This window comes from Sabethes cyaneus, chromosome 3 (genome assembly GCF_943734655.1).
Source record: "Sabethes cyaneus chromosome 3, idSabCyanKW18_F2, whole genome shotgun sequence".
NCBI classification, from domain to species: domain Eukaryota; kingdom Metazoa; phylum Arthropoda; class Insecta; order Diptera; family Culicidae; genus Sabethes; species Sabethes cyaneus.
In genome coordinates, this window is record NC_071355.1 from 121,471,207 (window position 1) to 121,494,097 (window position 22,891).

At 41.5% G+C, this 22,891-nt stretch overlaps 1 protein-coding gene across 1 annotated transcript in view; it reads right to left on the minus strand.

Moving 5' to 3' along the window:
• LOC128740086 (allatostatin-A receptor-like) overlaps positions 1 to 20,882 on the minus strand; it is a 71,039-nt gene extending 50,157 nt beyond the window's left edge. The window contains exons 1-4 of the mRNA XM_053835598.1: positions 20,879 to 20,882; positions 15,112 to 15,284; positions 14,922 to 15,052; positions 14,717 to 14,864 (exon numbers count right to left, since the gene is read on the minus strand). Coding sequence (XP_053691573.1) covers positions 14,717 to 14,864; positions 14,922 to 15,052; positions 15,112 to 15,284; positions 20,879 to 20,882 — 456 coding nt within the window. The remainder of the gene's footprint in view (positions 1 to 14,716; positions 14,865 to 14,921; positions 15,053 to 15,111; positions 15,285 to 20,878) is intronic.
• Between the last annotated feature and the right edge of the window lie 2,009 nt (positions 20,883 to 22,891).

Sequence of the window (22,891 nt, forward strand, 5' to 3'; positions counted from 1 at the left end):
GCTGGTTTCGAGGACAGGACATCCTGTACGAAAACGAGACAGCATCGACAACGATTGCGGAAGAAGCCATCGATGAAAGCGACAAGGAATTGCGTGAGGCGCACGTGTACAGTCATCTGGTCAGACACCCAGTGATCGATGTGGATAGGTTTTCGAAGTTCGAACGACTGCTGCGTTCTACAGCGTATGTTCATCGCTTCGCCGATAGAGTACGTTCGTTGGGTGGATCCACGGATACTGTCGGACTGACGAGTGAAGAAATACAGAAGGCCGAACGTACACTGTGGATGACTGCGCAAGCTGAGGCGTTCCCAGACGAAGTGTTCATCTTGAAGAAGTATCGTGAAGAAGGACGAACTGGTGGGAAGCAATTAGGATCGTCAAGTAAACTGCTTAAGCTATCTTCATTCTTGGACGAGCATGGAGTATTACGTGAAGCAACTCGAGCCGCAGAGGCGGAGATCCTGTCGTATGATCAGAAGTTTCCCATAATCTTACCTAGAAAACACCGAATTACGGAACTGCTGCTGGACTATTATCACCGAAAATACCGTCATGCAAACGACGAAACCGTCGTTAACGAGCTGCGTCAAAGGTTTTCCGTTTCACGGCTGCGAGTTGAAGTACGTATGTCCAGGAAACGCTGCATATGGTGCCGTGTTTATAAAGCGATGCCGGTAGCTCCAAAAATGGACCCACTTCCGTCGGTCCGGTTGGAACCCTTCGTACGCCCCTTCTCGTATGTGGGTGTTGAACTCTTCGGTCCCTACTTGGTGAAAATTGGAAGAGGTGTTGCAAAACGGTGGGTCTGCTTGTTTACGTGCCTGACAATACGGGCTATCCATCTAGAGGTAGTGGCTAGTCTATCTACGGATGCGTGCAAGAAGGCGATAAGGCGATTCATTGTACGATCAACGAGGAGTTGGGTAGTACTTTTACAAACGCCCACACCCAGTGGAGGTTCAACCCACCTGCCGCCCCTCACATGGGGGGTTGTTGGGAAAGAATGGTCCGGGCAGTGAAAGCAGCCTTAGCGTTTGTTCCGGTAGTGCGAAAGCTCGATGACGAGTCGTTCGCTACAGCACTTGTAGAAGCCGAAAGTATGGTGAACTCTCGACCGCTCACCTTCGTTCCTCTAGATACAGCCAATCGTGCATCTCTGACTCCCAATGACTTCCTACTTCTGAGTTCAAACGGAGTACGAGAACCGGAGAAGTTCCCTACGGATTCTGGAATGGCCCTGCGGAGTAGCTGGAACCTAGTAAAACACACTTTGGATAACATTTGGCGTCTTTGGGTGAGGGAGTATCTACCAACGATAACTCGGCGGACGAAATGGTTCCAGGACGTAGCACCAATAAAAGTAGATCTAGTTCTCGTGGTTGACGAAAACGTGCGGAATAGGTGGTTGCGAGGACGGGTAGTCCGAGCATTTCCGGGAAAGGATGGAGTGATTCGCCGTGCAGAAGTGCGGACTTCTGGTGGGTACAAAGTTGGCATTGCTGGACGTCGTAAGCTCTGGTGCCGCCAAATCGGAAGTTGTGGCGACACGGGGGGGAGGATGTTCGCCGCAACAGCCCCTTGTAGCGTTTGCAACAAACGGTAACCGACGCGACCCGACAGTTGATACAAACATCTCAACCGTCATTAGAGATGACGGGCGAAATTGAGTGACAGAACTAAGACATATATAGCGAGTTTTACTTGGATCTTTGATATAAGATTGTTACATTTTTCGGATTTCCCAATTATAATTGTTACATGCAAATAAATACGGGTAAATTAAAACTATTTATAAAACTAAGCTAGAATATTTATATCATGCACTTATATTAACTTACAGTACGGGAGACTAAATTGGAGTAGGAGAGGAAAGAGTATATTTTTATTCTAAATAAATTGATTTTCTAGCTTTGAGCTAATTACCACCCAAACCTGGGTCTGTGAAATTGCTGAAGGAACTCCCTCAAAATCTGGTGCAACACGAGTTATGAGGATATTTGTTTTTCCTTTGTATAGGAGCCCCCCCCCCCTCCTAAAGTGGGGAGGGGTCCTAATTCACCATAGAAAATATTCTTGCCTACAAAAACACCTACATGCTAAATTTAGTTCCATTTGCTTGATTAGTTCAAGAGTTATGAGGAAATTTGTTTTTCATTTGTACAGGAGCCCCCCTCTTAAAGTGGGGAGGGGTCCTAATTCACCATAGAAAATATTCTTGCCCTCGAAAACCTTCACATGCCAAATTTGGTTCCATTTGTTTGATTAGTTCTCGAGTTATGCGGAAATTTGTATTTCATTTGTATGGAAGCCCCCCCTCTTAAAGGGGAGAGGAGTCATATTTCCCCTCCTAAAGAGGGAAGGGGTCTCAATTTACCATAGAATAAATTCTTGTCACCAAAAACACCCACATGCCAAATTTTGTTCTATTTGCTTGATTAGTACTCGAGTTATGCAGAAATTTTTGTTTCATTTGTATGGGAGCCCACCCTCTTAGTGGGGGGAGGGGTCTCTAGCCATCACTAAAACCTTTTCTCGCCCCAAAAATCTCTACATGCAAATTTTCACGCCGATTGGTTCAGTAGTTTTTGATTCTATAAGGAACATCCCGACAGACAGAAATCCATTTTTATATATAAGACTAAATGACCCGACAAACTTCGTATTGCCACAAATTAACCTGTGTTGTACATAAATCATGAATCTCGGATGGTCTTTGTCACAATCTCGAGTTTTGCAAGTTTCTGAGGAGTTCAACCTTAGATGATTCATTTTGGCAGTTACGTAACTATGAAAGCATCCCAGGTAACCAATCAGCATCACCAATGCTATTCAAATATAGGCCAATAAGCATTTAAGTGCTACTGAAATGCTATTTTGGCAAAATATACAGCAACTTTACTGATAACCTTCTTACAGTGCTGACAATGCTAATTTACAGCTAATTACCGACACGAAGAATTAGAATACAATTTTGGATGCCAATTTACAACACCTATGTAGTCAAAAAGCTAACATACAATAACGTGCAGTATAAAATGCCAGATACGCTGATTTGCTGCTTATGTTAAAGCTTATTAGTTACCTGGAATGGGTAGTTTAATATTTAAATTTGCCATTTTCCCTCACAGTAAAGTAGAAAACAACTCCCCTGTCCCCCCATTGCATAGCCAGAAAGCGGATAGTAATATTCACCATGATTGTACAACATTTCGCCGAATATCATTTTACGAAAAACCTTAACGGAATTTACCATTTCACGGAAAACTTTTTTGTGGAAAGTACCATTTCGCGATCCTCTCCTTACTCGCTGTCGCTCGTTTCAGGAAACCCAGGTAGACCTAGGAAAATAAATAAACCTAGACAGTAGTGATTTCTGCGGGGAGTCGCCTCCCCACAGTGGGCGGCGCTTCCGACGGCGGGTCGCCGGCAACACTCGCGGCCGTCTTGTTCTGAATGATCTAGTGTTACTATAGATAGTTTTTGTGGTCTTGTTATTGATTAATGTTTTATGGGAGAGTCTCGAATTTCTCGAGTTCGATTAGTTTTTGAGTTTCGCAAAAATTTCTGTTTTATTTGTATGAGAGTCCATATCCCCCTACCACAGGGGTGAGAGGTCTCTAACTATCATAAAATAAATTCAAGACTCCAAAATCTCCTACATGCTAAATTTGGTTCCATTGGCTTGATTAGTACTCAAATTATAAGGAAATTTATATTTCATTAGTATGGGAGCCTCCCCTCTTAAAAGGGGAAAGGGTTATAATACACCACAGAAAAAAAATCTGCCATCTAAAACTCCCACATGCCAAATTTGGTTCCATTGGCTTGATTAGTACTCAAATTAGGCCATTATAAATATTTAAAAAAGTTTTCGTCCCTCCGGTGTTGGGCCACTGAAGGGGGGAGCGGGCGAAAAAAAAACCAAAGAGAATTTTTTAATCGAGCAAAAAAAATATGGATTTTAGGCATTTTTACTTAAAGTTTAAACGTGAAAACCAAATCTATTCTTGCTTTTAATATATACGTTGTTATTTTTCATGCAAAACTCTACGAACAAAAAGACAAAAACGAAAGAAATTTTTTTTGGCCGAGTTTCGGAAATTCCACTGTTTGAACTTCCATTTCTATTTCGTGCTAGAAGCGTTAACTCAACTCGTACACTCATTTTTCAAGTTTTTCTGGCTGTAGAGCCCACAGACAATTGGTTTTATAAAAAAAATTATCTCAAATCCTACAAATTATTTATTTGCCCCCCGATTTTTCAAGCCAATTTCCAAGGGGGGGGGGACAAAAACTTTGAAAATGATTTGCAATGGCCTTATGAGGAAATTTGTATTTTATTTGTATGGGAGCCCCCCCTCTTAAAAGGGGAAGGGGTCGTAATTCACCATAGAAAAAATTTCTGCCATCTAAAACTCCCACATGCCAAATTAGGTTCCATTTGCTTGATTAGTTCTCGAGGTAAGAGGAAATTTGCATTTCATTTGTATGGAAGCTCACCCTCTTAAAGGGGAGATGGGTCATAACTCGCTTTCTAAAGAGGAGAGGGGTCTCAATTCACCATAGAAAAAAACTTGCCTCCAATACCACTTACATGTCAAATTTGGTTCCATTTGCTTGTTTAGCTCTCGAGTTATGAGGAAACTTGTTTTTCATTTGTATAGGAGCCCCTCCTCCTAAAGTGGCGAGGGGTCCTAATTCACCATAGAAAATATTCTTGCCTACAAAAACACCCACATGCTTAACCCTCTAACGGGCAATACCGTAAAAACGATGCAATCAAGCTAATGACTATTGTATCATGAAAGTACCCATAAAAAATCCTTAAGTTCTGATTTTCATGCAAAAATAATTATCTGGAGGAGCGCCAGGCAAGAAAAAGCCTAATTTCTCTTTTTCTTTTTTCATGCCTAACGCTCTGCCCAGATCTTTTTTCAATTCAGATATATTACAAAATTAAAATAATGCATGAAATTTACTCATAGAAACATTTTTTGGTCAATCATTTTGTTCTAGATGTCCTTTTGCTTCAAAAGTAAAAAAGGGAATATTCGCGCATTAATTATTTTCGGAATTTTTCGGAACTTTGGTTTTTGAAAGATGATAACTTTTGAATGCATGGTCAGAATGTTATGATATTAGTATCAAAATGTCAAGAAATTTGTTCTGAACACATTTTGCGTGTTGCCAATTAAAAACAAATTTCGTATGCGGCTCTGGAGCACGAAAGGCGAAGGCCGTCTACAGACGGTCTTACCCGTTAGAGGGTTAATTTGGTTCCATTTACTTGATTAGTTCTAGAGTTATGAGGAAATTTGTATTTCGTTTGCATGGGAGCCCCCCCCCCATTCCTAAACAGGTAAGAAGTCCTAATTCATAATGGAAAAAATTGTTGCCTCCAAAAACACCCACATGCCAAATATGGTTCCATTTGCTTGATTAATTCTCGAGTTATTCAGAAATTTGTGTTTCATTTGTATGGAAGCCCCCTCTCAGACAGACAGACAGACAGACAGACAGACAGACAGACAGACAGACAGACAGACAGACAGACAGACAGACAGACAGACAGACAGACAGACAGACAGACAGACAGACAGACAGACAGACAGACAGACAGACAGACAGACAGACAGACAGACAGACAGACAGACAGACAGACAGACAGACAGACAGACAGACAGACAGACAGACAGACAGACAGACAGACAGACAGACAGACAGACAGACAGACAGACAGACAGACAGACAGACAGACAGACAGACAGACAGACAGACAGACAGACAGACAGACAGACAGACAGACAGACAGACAGACAGACAGACAGACAGACAGACAGACAGACAGACAGACAGACAGACAGACAGACAGACAGACAGACAGACAGACAGACAGACAGACAGACAGACAGACAGACAGACAGACAGACAGACAGACAGACAGACAGACAGACAGACAGACAGACAGACAGACAGACAGACAGACAGACAGACAGACAGACAGACAGACAGACAGACAGACAGACAGACAGACAGACAGACAGACAGACAGACAGACAGACAGACAGACAGACAGACAGACAGACAGACAGACAGACAGACAGACAGACAGACAGACAGACAGACAGACAGACAGACAGACAGACAGACAGACAGACAGACAGACAGACAGACAGACAGACAGACAGACAGACAGACAGACAGACAGACAGACAGACAGACAGACAGACAGACAGACAGACAGACAGACAGACAGACAGACAGACAGACAGACAGACAGACAGACAGACAGACAGACAGACAGACAGACAGACAGACAGACAGACAGACAGACAGACAGACAGACAGACAGACAGACAGACAGACAGACAGACAGACAGACAGACAGACAGACAGACAGACAGACAGACAGACAGACAGACAGACAGACAGACAGACAGACAGACAGACAGACAGACAGACAGACAGACAGACAGACAGACAGACAGACAGACAGACAGACAGACAGACAGACAGACAGACAGACAGACAGACAGACAGACAGACAGACAGACAGACAGACAGACAGACAGACAGACAGACAGACAGACAGACAGACAGACAGACAGACAGACAGACAGACAGACAGACAGACAGACAGACAGACAGACAGACAGACAGACAGACAGACAGACAGACAGACAGACAGACAGACAGACAGACAGACAGACAGACAGACAGACAGACAGACAGACAGACAGACAGACAGACAGACAGACAGACAGACAGACAGACAGACAGACAGACAGACAGACAGACAGACAGACAGACAGACAGACAGACAGACAGACAGACAGACAGACAGACAGACAGACAGACAGACAGACAGACAGACAGACAGACAGACAGACAGACAGACAGACAGACAGACAGACAGACAGACAGACAGACAGACAGACAGACAGACAGACAGACAGACAGACAGACAGACAGACAGACAGACAGACAGACAGACAGACAGACAGACAGACAGACAGACAGACAGACAGACAGACAGACAGACAGACAGACAGACAGACAGACAGACAGACAGACAGACAGACAGACAGACAGACAGACAGACAGACAGACAGACAGACAGACAGACAGACAGACAGACAGACAGACAGACAGACAGACAGACAGACAGACAGACAGACAGACAGACAGACAGACAGACAGACAGACAGACAGACAGACAGACAGACAGACAGACAGACAGACAGACAGACAGACAGACAGACAGACAGACAGACAGACAGACAGACAGACAGACAGACAGACAGACAGACAGACAGACAGACAGACAGACAGACAGACAGACAGACAGACAGACAGACAGACAGACAGACAGACAGACAGACAGACAGACAGACAGACAGACAGACAGACAGACAGACAGACAGACAGACAGACAGACAGACAGACAGACAGACAGACAGACAGACAGACAGACAGACAGACAGACAGACAGACAGACAGACAGACAGACAGACAGACAGACAGACAGACAGACAGACAGACAGACAGACAGACAGACAGACAGACAGACAGACAGACAGACAGACAGACAGACAGACAGACAGACAGACAGACAGACAGACAGACAGACAGACAGACAGACAGACAGACAGACAGACAGACAGACAGACAGACAGACAGACAGACAGACAGACAGACAGACAGACAGACAGACAGACAGACAGACAGACAGACAGACAGACAGACAGACAGACAGACAGACAGACAGACAGACAGACAGACAGACAGACAGACAGACAGACAGACAGACAGACAGACAGACAGACAGACAGACAGACAGACAGACAGACAGACAGACAGACAGACAGACAGACAGACAGACAGACAGACAGACAGACAGACAGACAGACAGACAGACAGACAGACAGACAGACAGACAGACAGACAGACAGACAGACAGACAGACAGACAGACAGACAGACAGACAGACAGACAGACAGACAGACAGACAGACAGACAGACAGACAGACAGACAGACAGACAGACAGACAGACAGACAGACAGACAGACAGACAGACAGACAGACAGACAGACAGACAGACAGACAGACAGACAGACAGACAGACAGACAGACAGACAGACAGACAGACAGACAGACAGACAGACAGACAGACAGACAGACAGACAGACAGACAGACAGACAGACAGACAGACAGACAGACAGACAGACAGACAGACAGACAGACAGACAGACAGACAGACAGACAGACAGACAGACAGACAGACAGACAGACAGACAGACAGACAGACAGACAGACAGACAGACAGACAGACAGACAGACAGACAGACAGACAGACAGACAGACAGACAGACAGACAGACAGACAGACAGACAGACAGACAGACAGACAGACAGACAGACAGACAGACAGACAGACAGACAGACAGACAGACAGACAGACAGACAGACAGACAGACAGACAGACAGACAGACAGACAGACAGACAGACAGACAGACAGACAGACAGACAGACAGACAGACAGACAGACAGACAGACAGACAGACAGACAGACAGACAGACAGACAGACAGACAGACAGACAGACAGACAGACAGACAGACAGACAGACAGACAGACAGACAGACAGACAGACAGACAGACAGACAGACAGACAGACAGACAGACAGACAGACAGACAGACAGACAGACAGACAGACAGACAGACAGACAGACAGACAGACAGACAGACAGACAGACAGACAGACAGACAGACAGACAGACAGACAGACAGACAGACAGACAGACAGACAGACAGACAGACAGACAGACAGACAGACAGACAGACAGACAGACAGACAGACAGACAGACAGACAGACAGACAGACAGACAGACAGACAGACAGACAGACAGACAGACAGACAGACAGACAGACAGACAGACAGACAGACAGACAGACAGACAGACAGAAATCCTTTTTTATAGGTGTAGATTTCACATGTTACAGTGGACCCCCTTTCGTTTGAACGATTCCTCGTACAAACTAACGGGGTTAGTTTTTAATTTAAACTACTGGTAACCCTAAATACGGTGGAACTTGTGTGAACTGCCTGCCCTGCTATTTGTTATTGTTTTGGTGGTTTGATTCAGTTGGCAGTTGCAAGCAGCGAATATTCATTCTCCGATCAGATTTCTACCATAATCGTTGGGAAAACGTAATGTGAAACAGAATAAATACGCTGTCTGTCTGTCTGTCTGTCTGTCTGTCTGTCTGTCTGTCTGTCTGTCTGTCTGTCTGTCTGTCTGTCTGTCTGTCTGTCTGTCTGTCTGTCTGTCTGTCTGTCTGTCTGTCTGTCTGTCTGTCTGTCTGTCTGTCTGTCTGTCTGTCTGTCTGTCTGTCTGTCTGTCTGTCTGTCTGTCTGTCTGTCTGTCTGTCTGTCTGTCTGTCTGTCTGTCTGTCTGTCTGTCTGTCTGTCTGTCTGTCTGTCTGTCTGTCTGTCTGTCTGTCTGTCTGTCTGTCTGTCTGTCTGTCTGTCTGTCTGTCTGTCTGTCTGTCTGTCTGTCTGTCTGTCTGTCTGTCTGTCTGTCTGTCTGTCTGTCTGTCTGTCTGTCTGTCTGTCTGTCTGTCTGTCTGTCTGTCTGTCTGTCTGTCTGTCTGTCTGTCTGTCTGTCTGTCTGTCTGTCTGTCTGTCTGTCTGTCTGTCTGTCTGTCTGTCTGTCTGTCTGTCTGTCTGTCTGTCTGTCTGTCTGTCTGTCTGTCTGTCTGTCTGTCTGTCTGTCTGTCTGTCTGTCTGTCTGTCTGTCTGTCTGTCTGTCTGTCTGTCTGTCTGTCTGTCTGTCTGTCTGTCTGTCTGTCTGTCTGTCTGTCTGTCTGTCTGTCTGTCTGTCTGTCTGTCTGTCTGTCTGTCTGTCTGTCTGTCTGTCTGTCTGTCTGTCTGTCTGTCTGTCTGTCTGTCTGTCTGTCTGTCTGTCTGTCTGTCTGTCTGTCTGTCTGTCTGTCTGTCTGTCTGTCTGTCTGTCTGTCTGTCTGTCTGTCTGTCTGTCTGTCTGTCTGTCTGTCTGTCTGTCTGTCTGTCTGTCTGTCTGTCTGTCTGTCTGTCTGTCTGTCTGTCTGTCTGTCTGTCTGTCTGTCTGTCTGTCTGTCTGTCTGTCTGTCTGTCTGTCTGTCTGTCTGTCTGTCTGTCTGTCTGTCTGTCTGTCTGTCTGTCTGTCTGTCTGTCTGTCTGTCTGTCTGTCTGTCTGTCTGTCTGTCTGTCTGTCTGTCTGTCTGTCTGTCTGTCTGTCTGTCTGTCTGTCTGTCTGTCTGTCTGTCTGTCTGTCTGTCTGTCTGTCTGTCTGTCTGTCTGTCTGTCTGTCTGTCTGTCTGTCTGTCTGTCTGTCTGTCTGTCTGTCTGTCTGTCTGTCTGTCTGTCTGTCTGTCTGTCTGTCTGTCTGTCTGTCTGTCTGTCTGTCTGTCTGTCTGTCTGTCTGTCTGTCTGTCTGTCTGTCTGTCTGTCTGTCTGTCTGTCTGTCTGTCTGTCTGTCTGTCTGTCTGTCTGTCTGTCTGTCTGTCTGTCTGTCTGTCTGTCTGTCTGTCTGTCTGTCTGTCTGTCTGTCTGTCTGTCTGTCTGTCTGTCTGTCTGTCTGTCTGTCTGTCTGTCTGTCTGTCTGTCTGTCTGTCTGTCTGTCTGTCTGTCTGTCTGTCTGTCTGTCTGTCTGTCTGTCTGTCTGTCTGTCTGTCTGTCTGTCTGTCTGTCTGTCTGTCTGTCTGTCTGTCTGTCTGTCTGTCTGTCTGTCTGTCTGTCTGTCTGTCTGTCTGTCTGTCTGTCTGTCTGTCTGTCTGTCTGTCTGTCTGTCTGTCTGTCTGTCTGTCTGTCTGTCTGTCTGTCTGTCTGTCTGTCTGTCTGTCTGTCTGTCTGTCTGTCTGTCTGTCTGTCTGTCTGTCTGTCTGTCTGTCTGTCTGTCTGTCTGTCTGTCTGTCTGTCTGTCTGTCTGTCTGTCTGTCTGTCTGTCTGTCTGTCTGTCTGTCTGTCTGTCTGTCTGTCTGTCTGTCTGTCTGTCTGTCTGTCTGTCTGTCTGTCTGTCTGTCTGTCTGTCTGTCTGTCTGTCTGTCTGTCTGTCTGTCTGTCTGTCTGTCTGTCTGTCTGTCTGTCTGTCTGTCTGTCTGTCTGTCTGTCTGTCTGTCTGTCTGTCTGTCTGTCTGTCTGTCTGTCTGTCTGTCTGTCTGTCTGTCTCCTGTACCAAAGAAACACAATTTTCCTCATAACTCGAGAAGTAATTAAGCAAATGGAACCAAATTTGGCATGTGGGTGTTTTTGGAGACAAAAATTTTTTCTATGATGAATTGGGACCCCTCCCCGTTTTAGGAGGGGGGGATCCTATACACATGAAATACAAATTTCCTCATAACTGAAGAACTAATCAAGCAAATGGAACAAAATTTGGCATGTGGAGGTTTCTGGAGGCAAAAATATTTTCTATGGTGAATTAGGACCCCTCCCAACTTTAAGAGGGGGTGCTTCTACACAAATGAAATACAAATTTCCACATAATTCGAGAACTAATCAAGCAAATGGAACCATATTTGGCATGTGGGTGTTTTTGGAGGCAACCATTTTTTCTATGATGAATTAGGACCCCTTACCTTTTTAAGAGGGGGGGGGCTCTCATACAAACGAAATACAAATTTCCTCATAACTCTAGAACTAATCAAGCAAATGGAACCAAATTTATCATGTGGGTGTTTTTGTAGGCAAGAATATTTTCTATGGTATATTTTCTATGGATTTCCCCACTTTAAGAGGGAGGGGGGGGGGTCTCCCATACAAATGAAAAACAAATTTCCTCATAACTCGAAAACTAATCAAGCAAATGGAACCAAATTTGACATGCAAGTGGTTTTGGACGCAAGATTTTTTGCTATGGTGAATTGAGACCCCTCTCTTCTTTAGAAAGTGAGTTATGGCCCATCTCCCCTTTAAGAGGGTGGGCTTCCATACAAATGAAATACAAATTTCCTCTTATCTCGAGAACTAATCAATCAAATGGAACCAAATTTGGCATGTGGGAGTTTTAGATGGCAGAAATTTTTTCTATGGTGAATTACGACCCCTTCCCCTTTTAAGAGGGGAACTCCCATACAAATGAAATACAAATTTCCTTATAACTTGAGAACTAATCAAGCAAATGGAACCAAATTTGGCATGTGGGAGATTTTGGAGTCTTGAATTTATTTTACGATAGTTAGAGACCTCTCACCCCTGTGGTAGGGGGATAGAGGCTCTCATACAAATAAAACAGATATTTTTGCGAAACTCAAAAACTAATCAAATTCGAGAAATTCGGGACACTTCCATAAAACATTGGTCAATACAAGACCACAAAAACTATCTATAGTAACACTAGATCATTCAGGACGAGACGGTCGCAAGTGTTGCCGGTGACCCGCCGTCGGAAGCGCCGCCCACTGGGGGGCTTGCAAAACTCGAGATTGTGACAAAGATCATCCGAGATTTCATATTTATGTACAACACAGGTTAATTTGTGGCAATACGAAGTTTGTCGGGTCAGCTAGTATACAATAAATAAGATTTTTCTATCTTTGCTGCAGAGATAGAAGGTTACTGTCTTCAGCAAAATTTCTTGTATTAATATGCTCTATAACTTTGCAGAACACATCAATGTGTTATATGGACACTGAAGAAAAATAAATTTTTTATTTCACTTTTAGGGGGATTAATCAAAATTTAAATTTCACCAGACGATAGAGCTTTCAATTTCAAGAAACTCTTCCAAAGGTTTGATAAACTTAAAACCAAGTTTTCCCAGTCAAAACTCCCTTGCACACGTTTTCTTTGGTTTGGGACTATTTTGCGCGCGAGTAGCTGTGTTACAAAAGTTAGCGCGAGTGTTCGAGGGTTAATATCTTTTGACCGGTAAAACCAATTCTTCTGAAATTTTGCATATATATTCGTAGTGTCAAAACCTCTCGATTGATATTAAAATAATTGAAAGTAGGTATATTTTCTTGGTTAAAATCATTATAAATTATTGTTTTTTGGTGTGGTGTATACGGTTGCTCATAACTTTCAAATTAAACGTCCAATCAAAAAATCATTCAATAGTGATCTATTAGGATATATTATCTTTCAAATGAGACTAATAGAGCAGAAATCGGTTTGGCCATCTCTAAGAAACAGGCGATAATTATTACCTTGTCAAAACAGGTTTTTTAAGGCTAACTTTTAAACTACTTGTTAGTTTTCAATAACAAATTCCTGAACAATTTAGCTTTAATAAGGGCTTTTATTTGATACTAAGATCGTTGAAATCGGTCATGTAGTTCCGAAGAAACCCGTGTCACGTATTTTTCACATTTTTGCTTATAACTTTTAAACGAAACGTCGTATCACGAAACAACTCAATAGTGATCTACTAGACAATAACACCTTTCAAACAAAAGTAATAGCGAACGATTCGGTTCAGCCATCTCTGAGAAACAGGCGATAGAAAAAATCATTACACACACACACACACACACACACACACACACACACACACACACACACACACACACACACACACACACACACACACACACACACACACACACACACACACACACACACACACACACACACACACACACACACACACACACACACACACACACACACACACACACACACACACACACACACACACACACACACACACACACACACACACACACACACACACACACACACACACACACACACACACACACACACACACACACACACACACACACACACACACACACACACACACACACACACACACACACACACACACACACACACACACACACACACACACACACACACACACACACACACACACACACACACACACACACACACACACACACACACACACACACACACACACACACACACACACACACACACACACACACACACACACACACACACACACACACACACACACACACACACACACACACACACACACACACACACACACACACACACACACACACACACACACACACACACACACACACACACACACACACACACACACAGACATTGCTCAAATCGTCGAACCCTATCGATTGGTATATGTGACTTGGCCCTCCGGGCCTCGGATCAATTTCGTGTTTTTCGACCAATTTTTAAACCTTTGTTATAGTATAACAAAGGTAAAACGTAACCATACGTTTTATTCGTTTATAACGCCTATGCAGTTAATATCGATAACAAACGATGTTTGTAGAGTTGTGCTTTTGTTATTGCATTTAATTTGTAAAACAATTCAGTTTCACAATACAATTATTGCGTACTACCGGCACTTGAAATATAACGTTTAAGTACGTTATTTTTAGTGATCAAAATTAACGATATTTACGATATAAGGGCGATATTTTTCGAAACCTTTCGAACCAACACGATCCCGCGAACACAACGCGTATTCGCAGTTAGTCAGGTAACACAGTAGAGTGAAATTTAGTCTGCGTTGCCTCTCCCGCGAACACAACGCGTATTCGCAGTTAGTCAGGTAACACAGTAGAGTGAAATTTAGTCTGCGTTGCCTCTCAAAATTGGTTTTATAAACAGGATCTGTTGTTTATAGCGACTTTCACCTTTCACCTCATCATTGTTTAATAGTATCAAAACATGTCAGATTTTTAGGTGCCCTACGTCTATTAAAATCTGCAAAGAATTACTTACATGATACACTACCAATTTGTATCCATTTGTATAAAGAAACAAGCATGCAGTAAGGTCACTTCCTGTGCTAGAAAAATACAGAACTCCATGTGAAGTGGCTACTGGAACAGCTGAAATTGCAATTGAAATCCATACAGCTCCAATTATGCTAAAATGAATTATTCAAACTAAATATATATTGTGAACATAATTCAAAACCACCTACAGTATTGCATTCTTTTCTGTTCTTACAGACATACTTGTAATTGGATGCACAACAGCCAGAAAACGATCCAAAGACATTAAAACTAAAGTGTATGCACTGGCATGAAGAGTAACTGCAATCATATACTTAACCTAAAAAGTAGCGTATATTCAGATCTAAAACTGATTGTTGAGATGTCTTCAGTACTTACTATTTTACACCACAGTAAACCGAATGGCCATTTAGAGAGTACATAGTCGGTAGCAGTGAACGGTATACAAAATATAACAAATAATAGGTCGGCTGCCGCCAAACTTATAATTAGCAAATTATTAGTTGATTGTATGTAAGAATTGGTAGCAACAACTGAAATTACAAATAATACTCAATTTAACTTTAACACATTTATTCAAGATGTTGATTGAGCAAAGTACAGATAAAGAATGAGGATGCGCAGTAGGGTTTACCTATACAGCTACCGGTGTGGAATGCGTGTATGGGAAGAATAATAAAAGGAATAAAAGAACGTAATTAATTTCACTACCGACCAGACGGGTCGGCGTGTCAAAACCGAATCACTTAATTTATTCAACTTCTTTTACAAAGTTATTTCTTACTTGCTAGAAAAGGTTCTTTGCCCTAAGGAAACTCCTCCTTCTTGAGGTAGCTCCGTCCTATTCTGCCTAGCGGCAGACCTCACGCTGTCCGTCGAGCTTCCCTCTCGCGCATACATTTTGGCCCCTCGCGCGGGGACTTTGTTTTGTCAACTCGAACAGTTCCGCGCTTCGTTGTTTACTTTCGTCGGCAAAACGCAACAGCGCATTTGTTTTGGAAACTGTTCGTTGCTGCCGGTTAAAGAAAACACTGCCGCTCGATCGACCGACTGACCGGCACGGGTGATCAAATTGAATACTAAATCTATGTTCTGATCTGACCGGGGTTGAGTCATCCGGGTTCAGCCAGATAAATTGCGTGCATGCAACGTTATAGGGAATGAGGGTCGCTTCACTTCCCCACCCTCACAAGCTTGCTGTGCGTCTCTGCAGGAGAGGCGCAGCAATGCGGTAAGTAAGATGGAATGTTTAGATAAGATTAAATTCGGCGCGATGGAGGAGCTCAACGTCAGGTGGAAACAGTATGCTGTGGTTTTCGATTATGTGTATATATTAATCTTGTCCTTGATTGTTTTCTCTTTGATAAGTGCTAAAGCCTCTTATGGCCAATTTAACACCATTCCTCAATTCCTCAAACCTCAAACTCCTCAACCATAATCTAATAATGGTACCGGGTTCCTACCTCATAATGTTATACTGTTTTAGAAAAACTGAATATCGGAGATTAACTCTCGTTTAATGTTTTACGTACTGTAATTTTTTTTCCTTTTTTTTGCCTCAAGTGGCAAGTTGTGATTTCTAAGTATACGAGTGTTGGCAAGTGTTATAAAATACATATGCAGTGTTCATGTGTGTTTTGGACAATGTAGTGTTGTGTGTTTGTTATAATTGTGTAGTATTATATTCGAAAACATATTGGACGGCTTCAGCTGTCTTCCTCGCCTCATCTTTCGATTCATTAAATTGTTCCTGGTTAAGTTTCTCTTCCGTGTAAATGCTCGTACCGCAGTATAGTGGTGTCAGGGCAAATCGCGGAGTCAAAACAATTCTGCCTCGCCGTGGTCGTCGTGCTTCCTCACCTCTCATGCCCCTCGTCGTACTTCGTCAATTGCTTCGGGTCCTCATCAGGGAGTCAGGTTGCCTTGGCTGTGCAACCCTGACCTACTGCTCCACTGTGCAGTCATATGGTATACGTTTTCTTGTTGCATCAGCGCAAATAACTTGGTCGGTGGTGTCCAGAACCTACTCCAATAATGTTTAACGGTATTTCGGTTCTATCAGCTGTTTATTTGGACTGGTTTATGTACCGTACGTCGTCGTCAGCTGTTGCGTTCATGGAGTCGCCTCGCCGCATATTCGTATGTACGAAGGATGGCATGAGCAGGTTTATGTTTCCCGCCATGCAAGTGTTATAGCATGAAAAATGCTTCGCTTGTATTTCTCAACGCGAAACGATTCTATGGTGCTTTGGATCGTCGCGATTTTAACCTTTCATTTTGTATTTGGATTTTCGCCGTCGACTCGCCTTTAGACTGTGGCTGCCACGGATTCTCGAAAAATGATTTTAATTTCTGCCGCTTAACTTCCGTCGCCGCTACGTCTACTGTTGATTCCATGGGATGCTTCATCTCATGTGTTTGGTTTTTCGTCCTTGTCTTCTATGCCTGCGAATCGTTCCCTGACTCGTTGGTTTGCCCTTCGACCACTCACTACAGCTTCTTTCGGATAAGAAGCCCGCCTTGCTATGGGCTATGATGGCTACCGCCTTGCGCGGCGTGCGTTCACCTCCTCCGGTTTCCTGGCTCCATCGGGTATACAGTGGGGAAAATTCGTTTAAACGCATGGTCAATTTTGGCTGATATGATTCAACAACCAAAAAAGAATATGTCAATACAACTTTATGCGACTGGTAATTGAGAGTAGATTTTGTGTATATATTGATTTGGTTTGAATGCTACTCATGACTCCGATAAACCAACATATTTAATAATGGTTTGGGAAATTCGTTTAAGCGCATACTAACAAAAACCGCTTTTGGTCGTTCCTGAGAGGACAAATCCTTAGCTAGCTGTCATTTTAGTATACTATGATTGCATAGGTAAGCAAGACATAGACTGGTACTTTTATGTTGTTGGTCAGAAGGCAAAATAGTGAAAGGAAAGTATTTAAGTGACTCAGAGCAAAAGTGGCCCGTAAATTGAAGGATGTTGAATCAAGCAACCGTGAAATAGCAAGCAGAATAAACCGATTCGAACTAATAATACGAAATCTAGTCAAGAAAGGTGAAAAATATTGGTATAAAGAAGTATACCAAGAGGAATGCCCAAATAAAAAACTATCCGTCATCGAATAGTGCAGCTGGGCGAAACAGGATGGTATTCTTCTGCAGAAATAGAGGAGGAACTTAGGCTCTCGATTACAAAGAAGCGAATTGCACAAATATTGCGAGGATGTGGACACTTAAAGTACACATAAAAGTCCAAAAAACCTAATCTTACTCCATCTCATATCCAAGCTAGGATGGAATTCGCCCAAAAGCACATGTTGTGGAAAAAAGAATGGAGCAGTGTAAATTTTTCGGTCGAGAAGAAATTCAATCTCGCTTGCCCCGACTACTGGGCTTATTACTGGAGTGATTTGAGGAAGGAACCAGAAGTCAAACTGAACAGAAACTTTGATGGCGGAATGCTTGTGGTTTGAGCTGCATTTCGCGTAACTGAATAACACCTAGTGTGACGATTTCAACCACGATGGAGTCCGAAAAGTACGTAGAATTGTTGCAAGAGGTCTTGGCTCCCTTTACCGAGAATATTATGGCAGAAGATTTCATTTTCCAGTAAGATAACGCAGCCTTCCACGTTAGTAAGAGAACATTGCGAGCGAGAAATCAATGTTTTGAAATGGCCTACACGTATCCCAGAGTTAAACCCAATTGAAACCCTTTGGAGTATTCTAGTGCAGCTTGTTAACCAAGATGGATGACAGTTTGGAACAGTACGGGAGCTCGAAACTGCAGTTAAAGAATCTTTGGAGATCCATTCATGTCGCAATACTGCAAAAGCTCGTCGATTAGATTGCGGACAGGATTTTCGAAACAATTCAAAATAGCGTAAAGCTAACGAAATGTTAAGTATTGTTAACTGTTAAAATATTGCTCACATCCTTGTTGGAACCAATAAAAGTTAAAATGCGTTTAAACGAATTTCCTTTATTAAAACCCATTTTTGTCCTTTTCTCAACTCTCGAAGGACTTAAAATTGAAATCGGTATTGCTGCATATTACAAATTTAGGCAACCACGATTTGATATTATTATGGTTTGTTTATAATATTTTGTTAGGTTAAAACATTAAAATATTACCATGCGTTTAAACGAATTTTCCTCACTGTATATATTGATACATCTTTATAGTCACTTCCTAAATTATCAGTCGGCGCGCAACTCACAAAAATAAGAAAAATATTTTGAATTTTACTTGCAACTTCGCAAGTTGCAAGTGGCTGCCGCGGACTGCCTCACATAAATTCGCGATGGGTCATGTTATTTATAAATGGAACTAAATCGTCTTCGTCTTCATTAGTAATTTTCATTCGTTTTCATCATTTTCATTTTTAGTTTTTTTTTGTCTGCTCCTAGTTTTGAATACTTTTCATAATTACTAAAAGACCCAGTTCTCTTTTTTGACCAATGCTGATACTTACAGCTACTTTAAGAAGAATATTTGATTTAATTGCTTATTTGATTTATTTATTTTCTTCATAATTGATTTCGTTTATTTAGCTTGGTAAGTTTTTATTATACCCTTTCTATTTCTCGCTCTAAGGTACAAAGAGAGAGACTAACTGTTTGTCACCTGCCTATCAAAAAAATCATATTTGTTTTCTTTTAAATTACTCTCCTAGCCGGTACCTTTTTTTCAACTCTGTCGTTTTGTTCAACTGTCATTATTTTCTATTACCTTCATTATTTAATGTATTGCGAAGCTTTTATCCCTCGCCCCATTTTAGCGACTTCCAATAGTTTGCGATATAAAAGAGCTTTTTCTCCCATTTCAACGACTTTCCTTCCGGGTGGTCGTTTTTTTATTTAATAATGCCTTGATGTATAAATTCGTCAAGTACGTCAATGAGAACATTTTTTTTCTACTAACATCGTGCTTTTAGCTTTTCTCTCATACTCTAACGTGTATGCGGGATTTCCAATCCATATTATTTTTATCTGTTCCTCTCAAATCTTCTCGATCATGTAAATCTTTTTATTTTGTTCCAACTACCCCCACTTTAGTTATGCAGTATCTGCATCTCCTCCCCTCTGTGGGTGCGTCCACCTAGCCTGAAGACTCCGGCAATGGGCCTTGGTAGAACTGTCAGTCATGCTTTCATTTATTCCGGGTGCCCTTGCCCTTGTCCATTCGCTTAACGCATTCACACTCACTCACTCACTCTAGTTTTTGGGCTTACCTTGTTTATTTTTCAACAGTCTTACTGGCCGTTTTGCTCAAAAGTCCTCTTCAGGAGATTCTACCATCTTTTCGAGTTTTGGTCCTAACATCCTTTTCCCCCAGTCTAATGTCGTCCTCTATAATGTTCCTTTCTCCAACAGTAACAAAAAGGTATCTTTATTGCCCCTTTACCAGCACATAGTGTCTCATGTTCTCTATGTACCAAATACGTGTAGTTTCATTACTTCATATTTCCTTGTTCCGGATTTTGGTACCTACATAGTGTTCTAGCTTCCTATGTAGTGCCGTTTTCGCCCTTTTTATTCATAGGGTAGAAGTGCCAAACATCGTTATAGCAATCATGGTAATACGAGAGAGTTTTTTAATCTTTTAACATGTATGACATGCTATTTCTAATTCAAAAGTATATATTTAAAAAAGAACTAACTCTCCTGTGCCGACTTGTTGAATTAGTTTTAGAATTAACTTGCTCTTTTTGTGAAAAAATATAATTTGAAAATTTCGTGTCTCTGTGAGACTTGTTTCTTAGCAATTCACTAAGGTATACGTAATCGTAACTAAGAAATTTTTGATGTGTAAACTACATTTTTTGAAAAGAAACCCACCTGGGGGAATTATGCACAACCTTCTTAACATTGTAAATTAATAAAAAACACAACTTTTATCAAGAATGATTGCTATTCTGTATTAGCAAAATTGGTAAAATTTCACAGCGGTGCGCCAAACATCGTAGTAGCCGATGCCCTATCATCGTAGCACACGAATGTGCCATTTCTCATCGCTGTCAGTTTTGGTCATAGCGCGTTGTTTTCCGGGTGTGATCGAAAATTAATTTAGCTTTATTAGCTTTTGCTGTTACTAAACTATCAGGTATGTACAAAAATTAGTCGCATATTACTTACACATAATTACAATATTTTATTTATGTTCTACAGAATGGATACACAGCGAATGCAAATTTCCCGTAAATATTGCTTCAAGGAAGATGTTTCACGTTACACCGAGGCCGTCAATACCGGTGCAACGGTTTACGTAAGCTGTAAACAGTTTTGGATTTCGATATTCACTATTGTCTACAGGAGAAGTTGAAGAAAAAACATAATCTGGACTACAATCGGGCTATCTAAAAAGAGGAGTAGCAAATTATCGACTGGTTGAAAGGTATGCAGTATCTGGGTTTTCCTGTTTCCCGATATGCACTTCTGCTTAAAGTTAGTGAGTACCTGACATCAAATGAGTGGATCACGCCGTTCCGGAATAGTCAGTCAGGTAAATACACTTGTAAGTAACGAATTTTATTTGGGACTAGCAGAGATCACGAGAGAACACGTTGCAAAATTGCGGTCGTACTTCTGATTAATCAATATTCTTTCATGTTCATTCTTCTGATCCCAAAAAATTCCTTAACATTATCCAAGCATAATAAGTATGTTATTCATTTTCAGGACGTTTCATGGTTTTATGCTTCGCAATCTCGGATTTTCTATCACACCAGAGGTCATATTGGAATCCCATGTGAAGCAGCGTGCATTAATTACGTACTTGATACACTTTCCTCGGCAATCAAGAACCAACTATGGATTACAGGAACCAGTGCTTAGTATGTGCCTGGTTTTTAATAGCTACCATAACGTGTTTGATTTTAATGTGTCTTGTGAAAATAATAAGCGTTTTTACCTTTTTTAAAGATATTTTTGTTAGTTCAGTTGTCATTAGGATTACATCTTATTTGTCATAATAATTAAATAAATAAAAAAATACAATTTTAATATCTCTGACTTCTTCCTGTCCTTGGAAATGCTACCTCCGGGAGTTGTTGATAGGTACCTTTACTTTCTTCTTAGACGCATTATGCAATATACTAACCGTTTCTAATTATTTTTAACAATAAAATTCAAATAAATAAACCTCGTGGTGTATATTTCGTTGCTCATTTTGAATATATTTTAAATAATGATTTGATTTTTACAAATTAGTCTTTGGTGTTCCAGTACACATCTATAATTGGCACACATATAACGAAATGCCAGAAACTCTACTACTATGTTTGGTACATTGCAATGATATTTTAAAATCAGATTTTAGAGACTTTTAAGCGAAAAATCTATAAAACTAAAGCCTGATTCCTTTTCTACTGAGCTCAGATTAATAGAAAACATATAGGTATTATACATTTTGAGTCATAATTGGATATTTATACGTAAATTTGTCGTAATAGATGACATATCTCCACCATATTTGGTACATCTACCCTATTTTAGTTTAAAAAAACGCTTTTTCTTTTCTTTTAAATACTCTGTCCATTGTCCCTATATTTCATGCTGTTCGTCGTCGTATTATTTCTTTTTACTAATATTCCTTAAAATAGCCCATAATTCTCAATTCCAGGCGCCGTTCTTTCTTATATCTTTTTCTTGTTTATTCCTTTCAAATCCCATGAATACTTACTATTTTCTTTACCCTTATTTAAAGAGGTCTTTTCCAGACTCTTCTCTACTCTTTATCTTGGCTGTAATAAGAAAAAAAACAACAAACAAAAAAAATGTCCAATGTCTTCCTTGTGATATTTCTCCTCATCCTCCTCTTATTTGTAATGTAATGTTGTCCTGTTATGTAAACTTTAAAAAAATGGCAATCAGCACCCCTGCTGACAACACTTCTGAACCATCTAAAAAAACTGGTACCCATCTTATCCGTCATTACTTCATTTTGCCTAAAATTAAAAATTTAATATTAAAACATTTTGCTTGTTAAATTTTCGGTAAATGCGAGTGTTATTAGATTTTTTTTTCTTTTTTGTTTTCAGAAAAATGAAAAGGACTACCATATCTCCATTCTTCTAAATGTCCTCTAAAGAGAACCCATTGTTTTCATGCAAACTTATGTATGTAGACCTGTATTTTGTACTATACGAG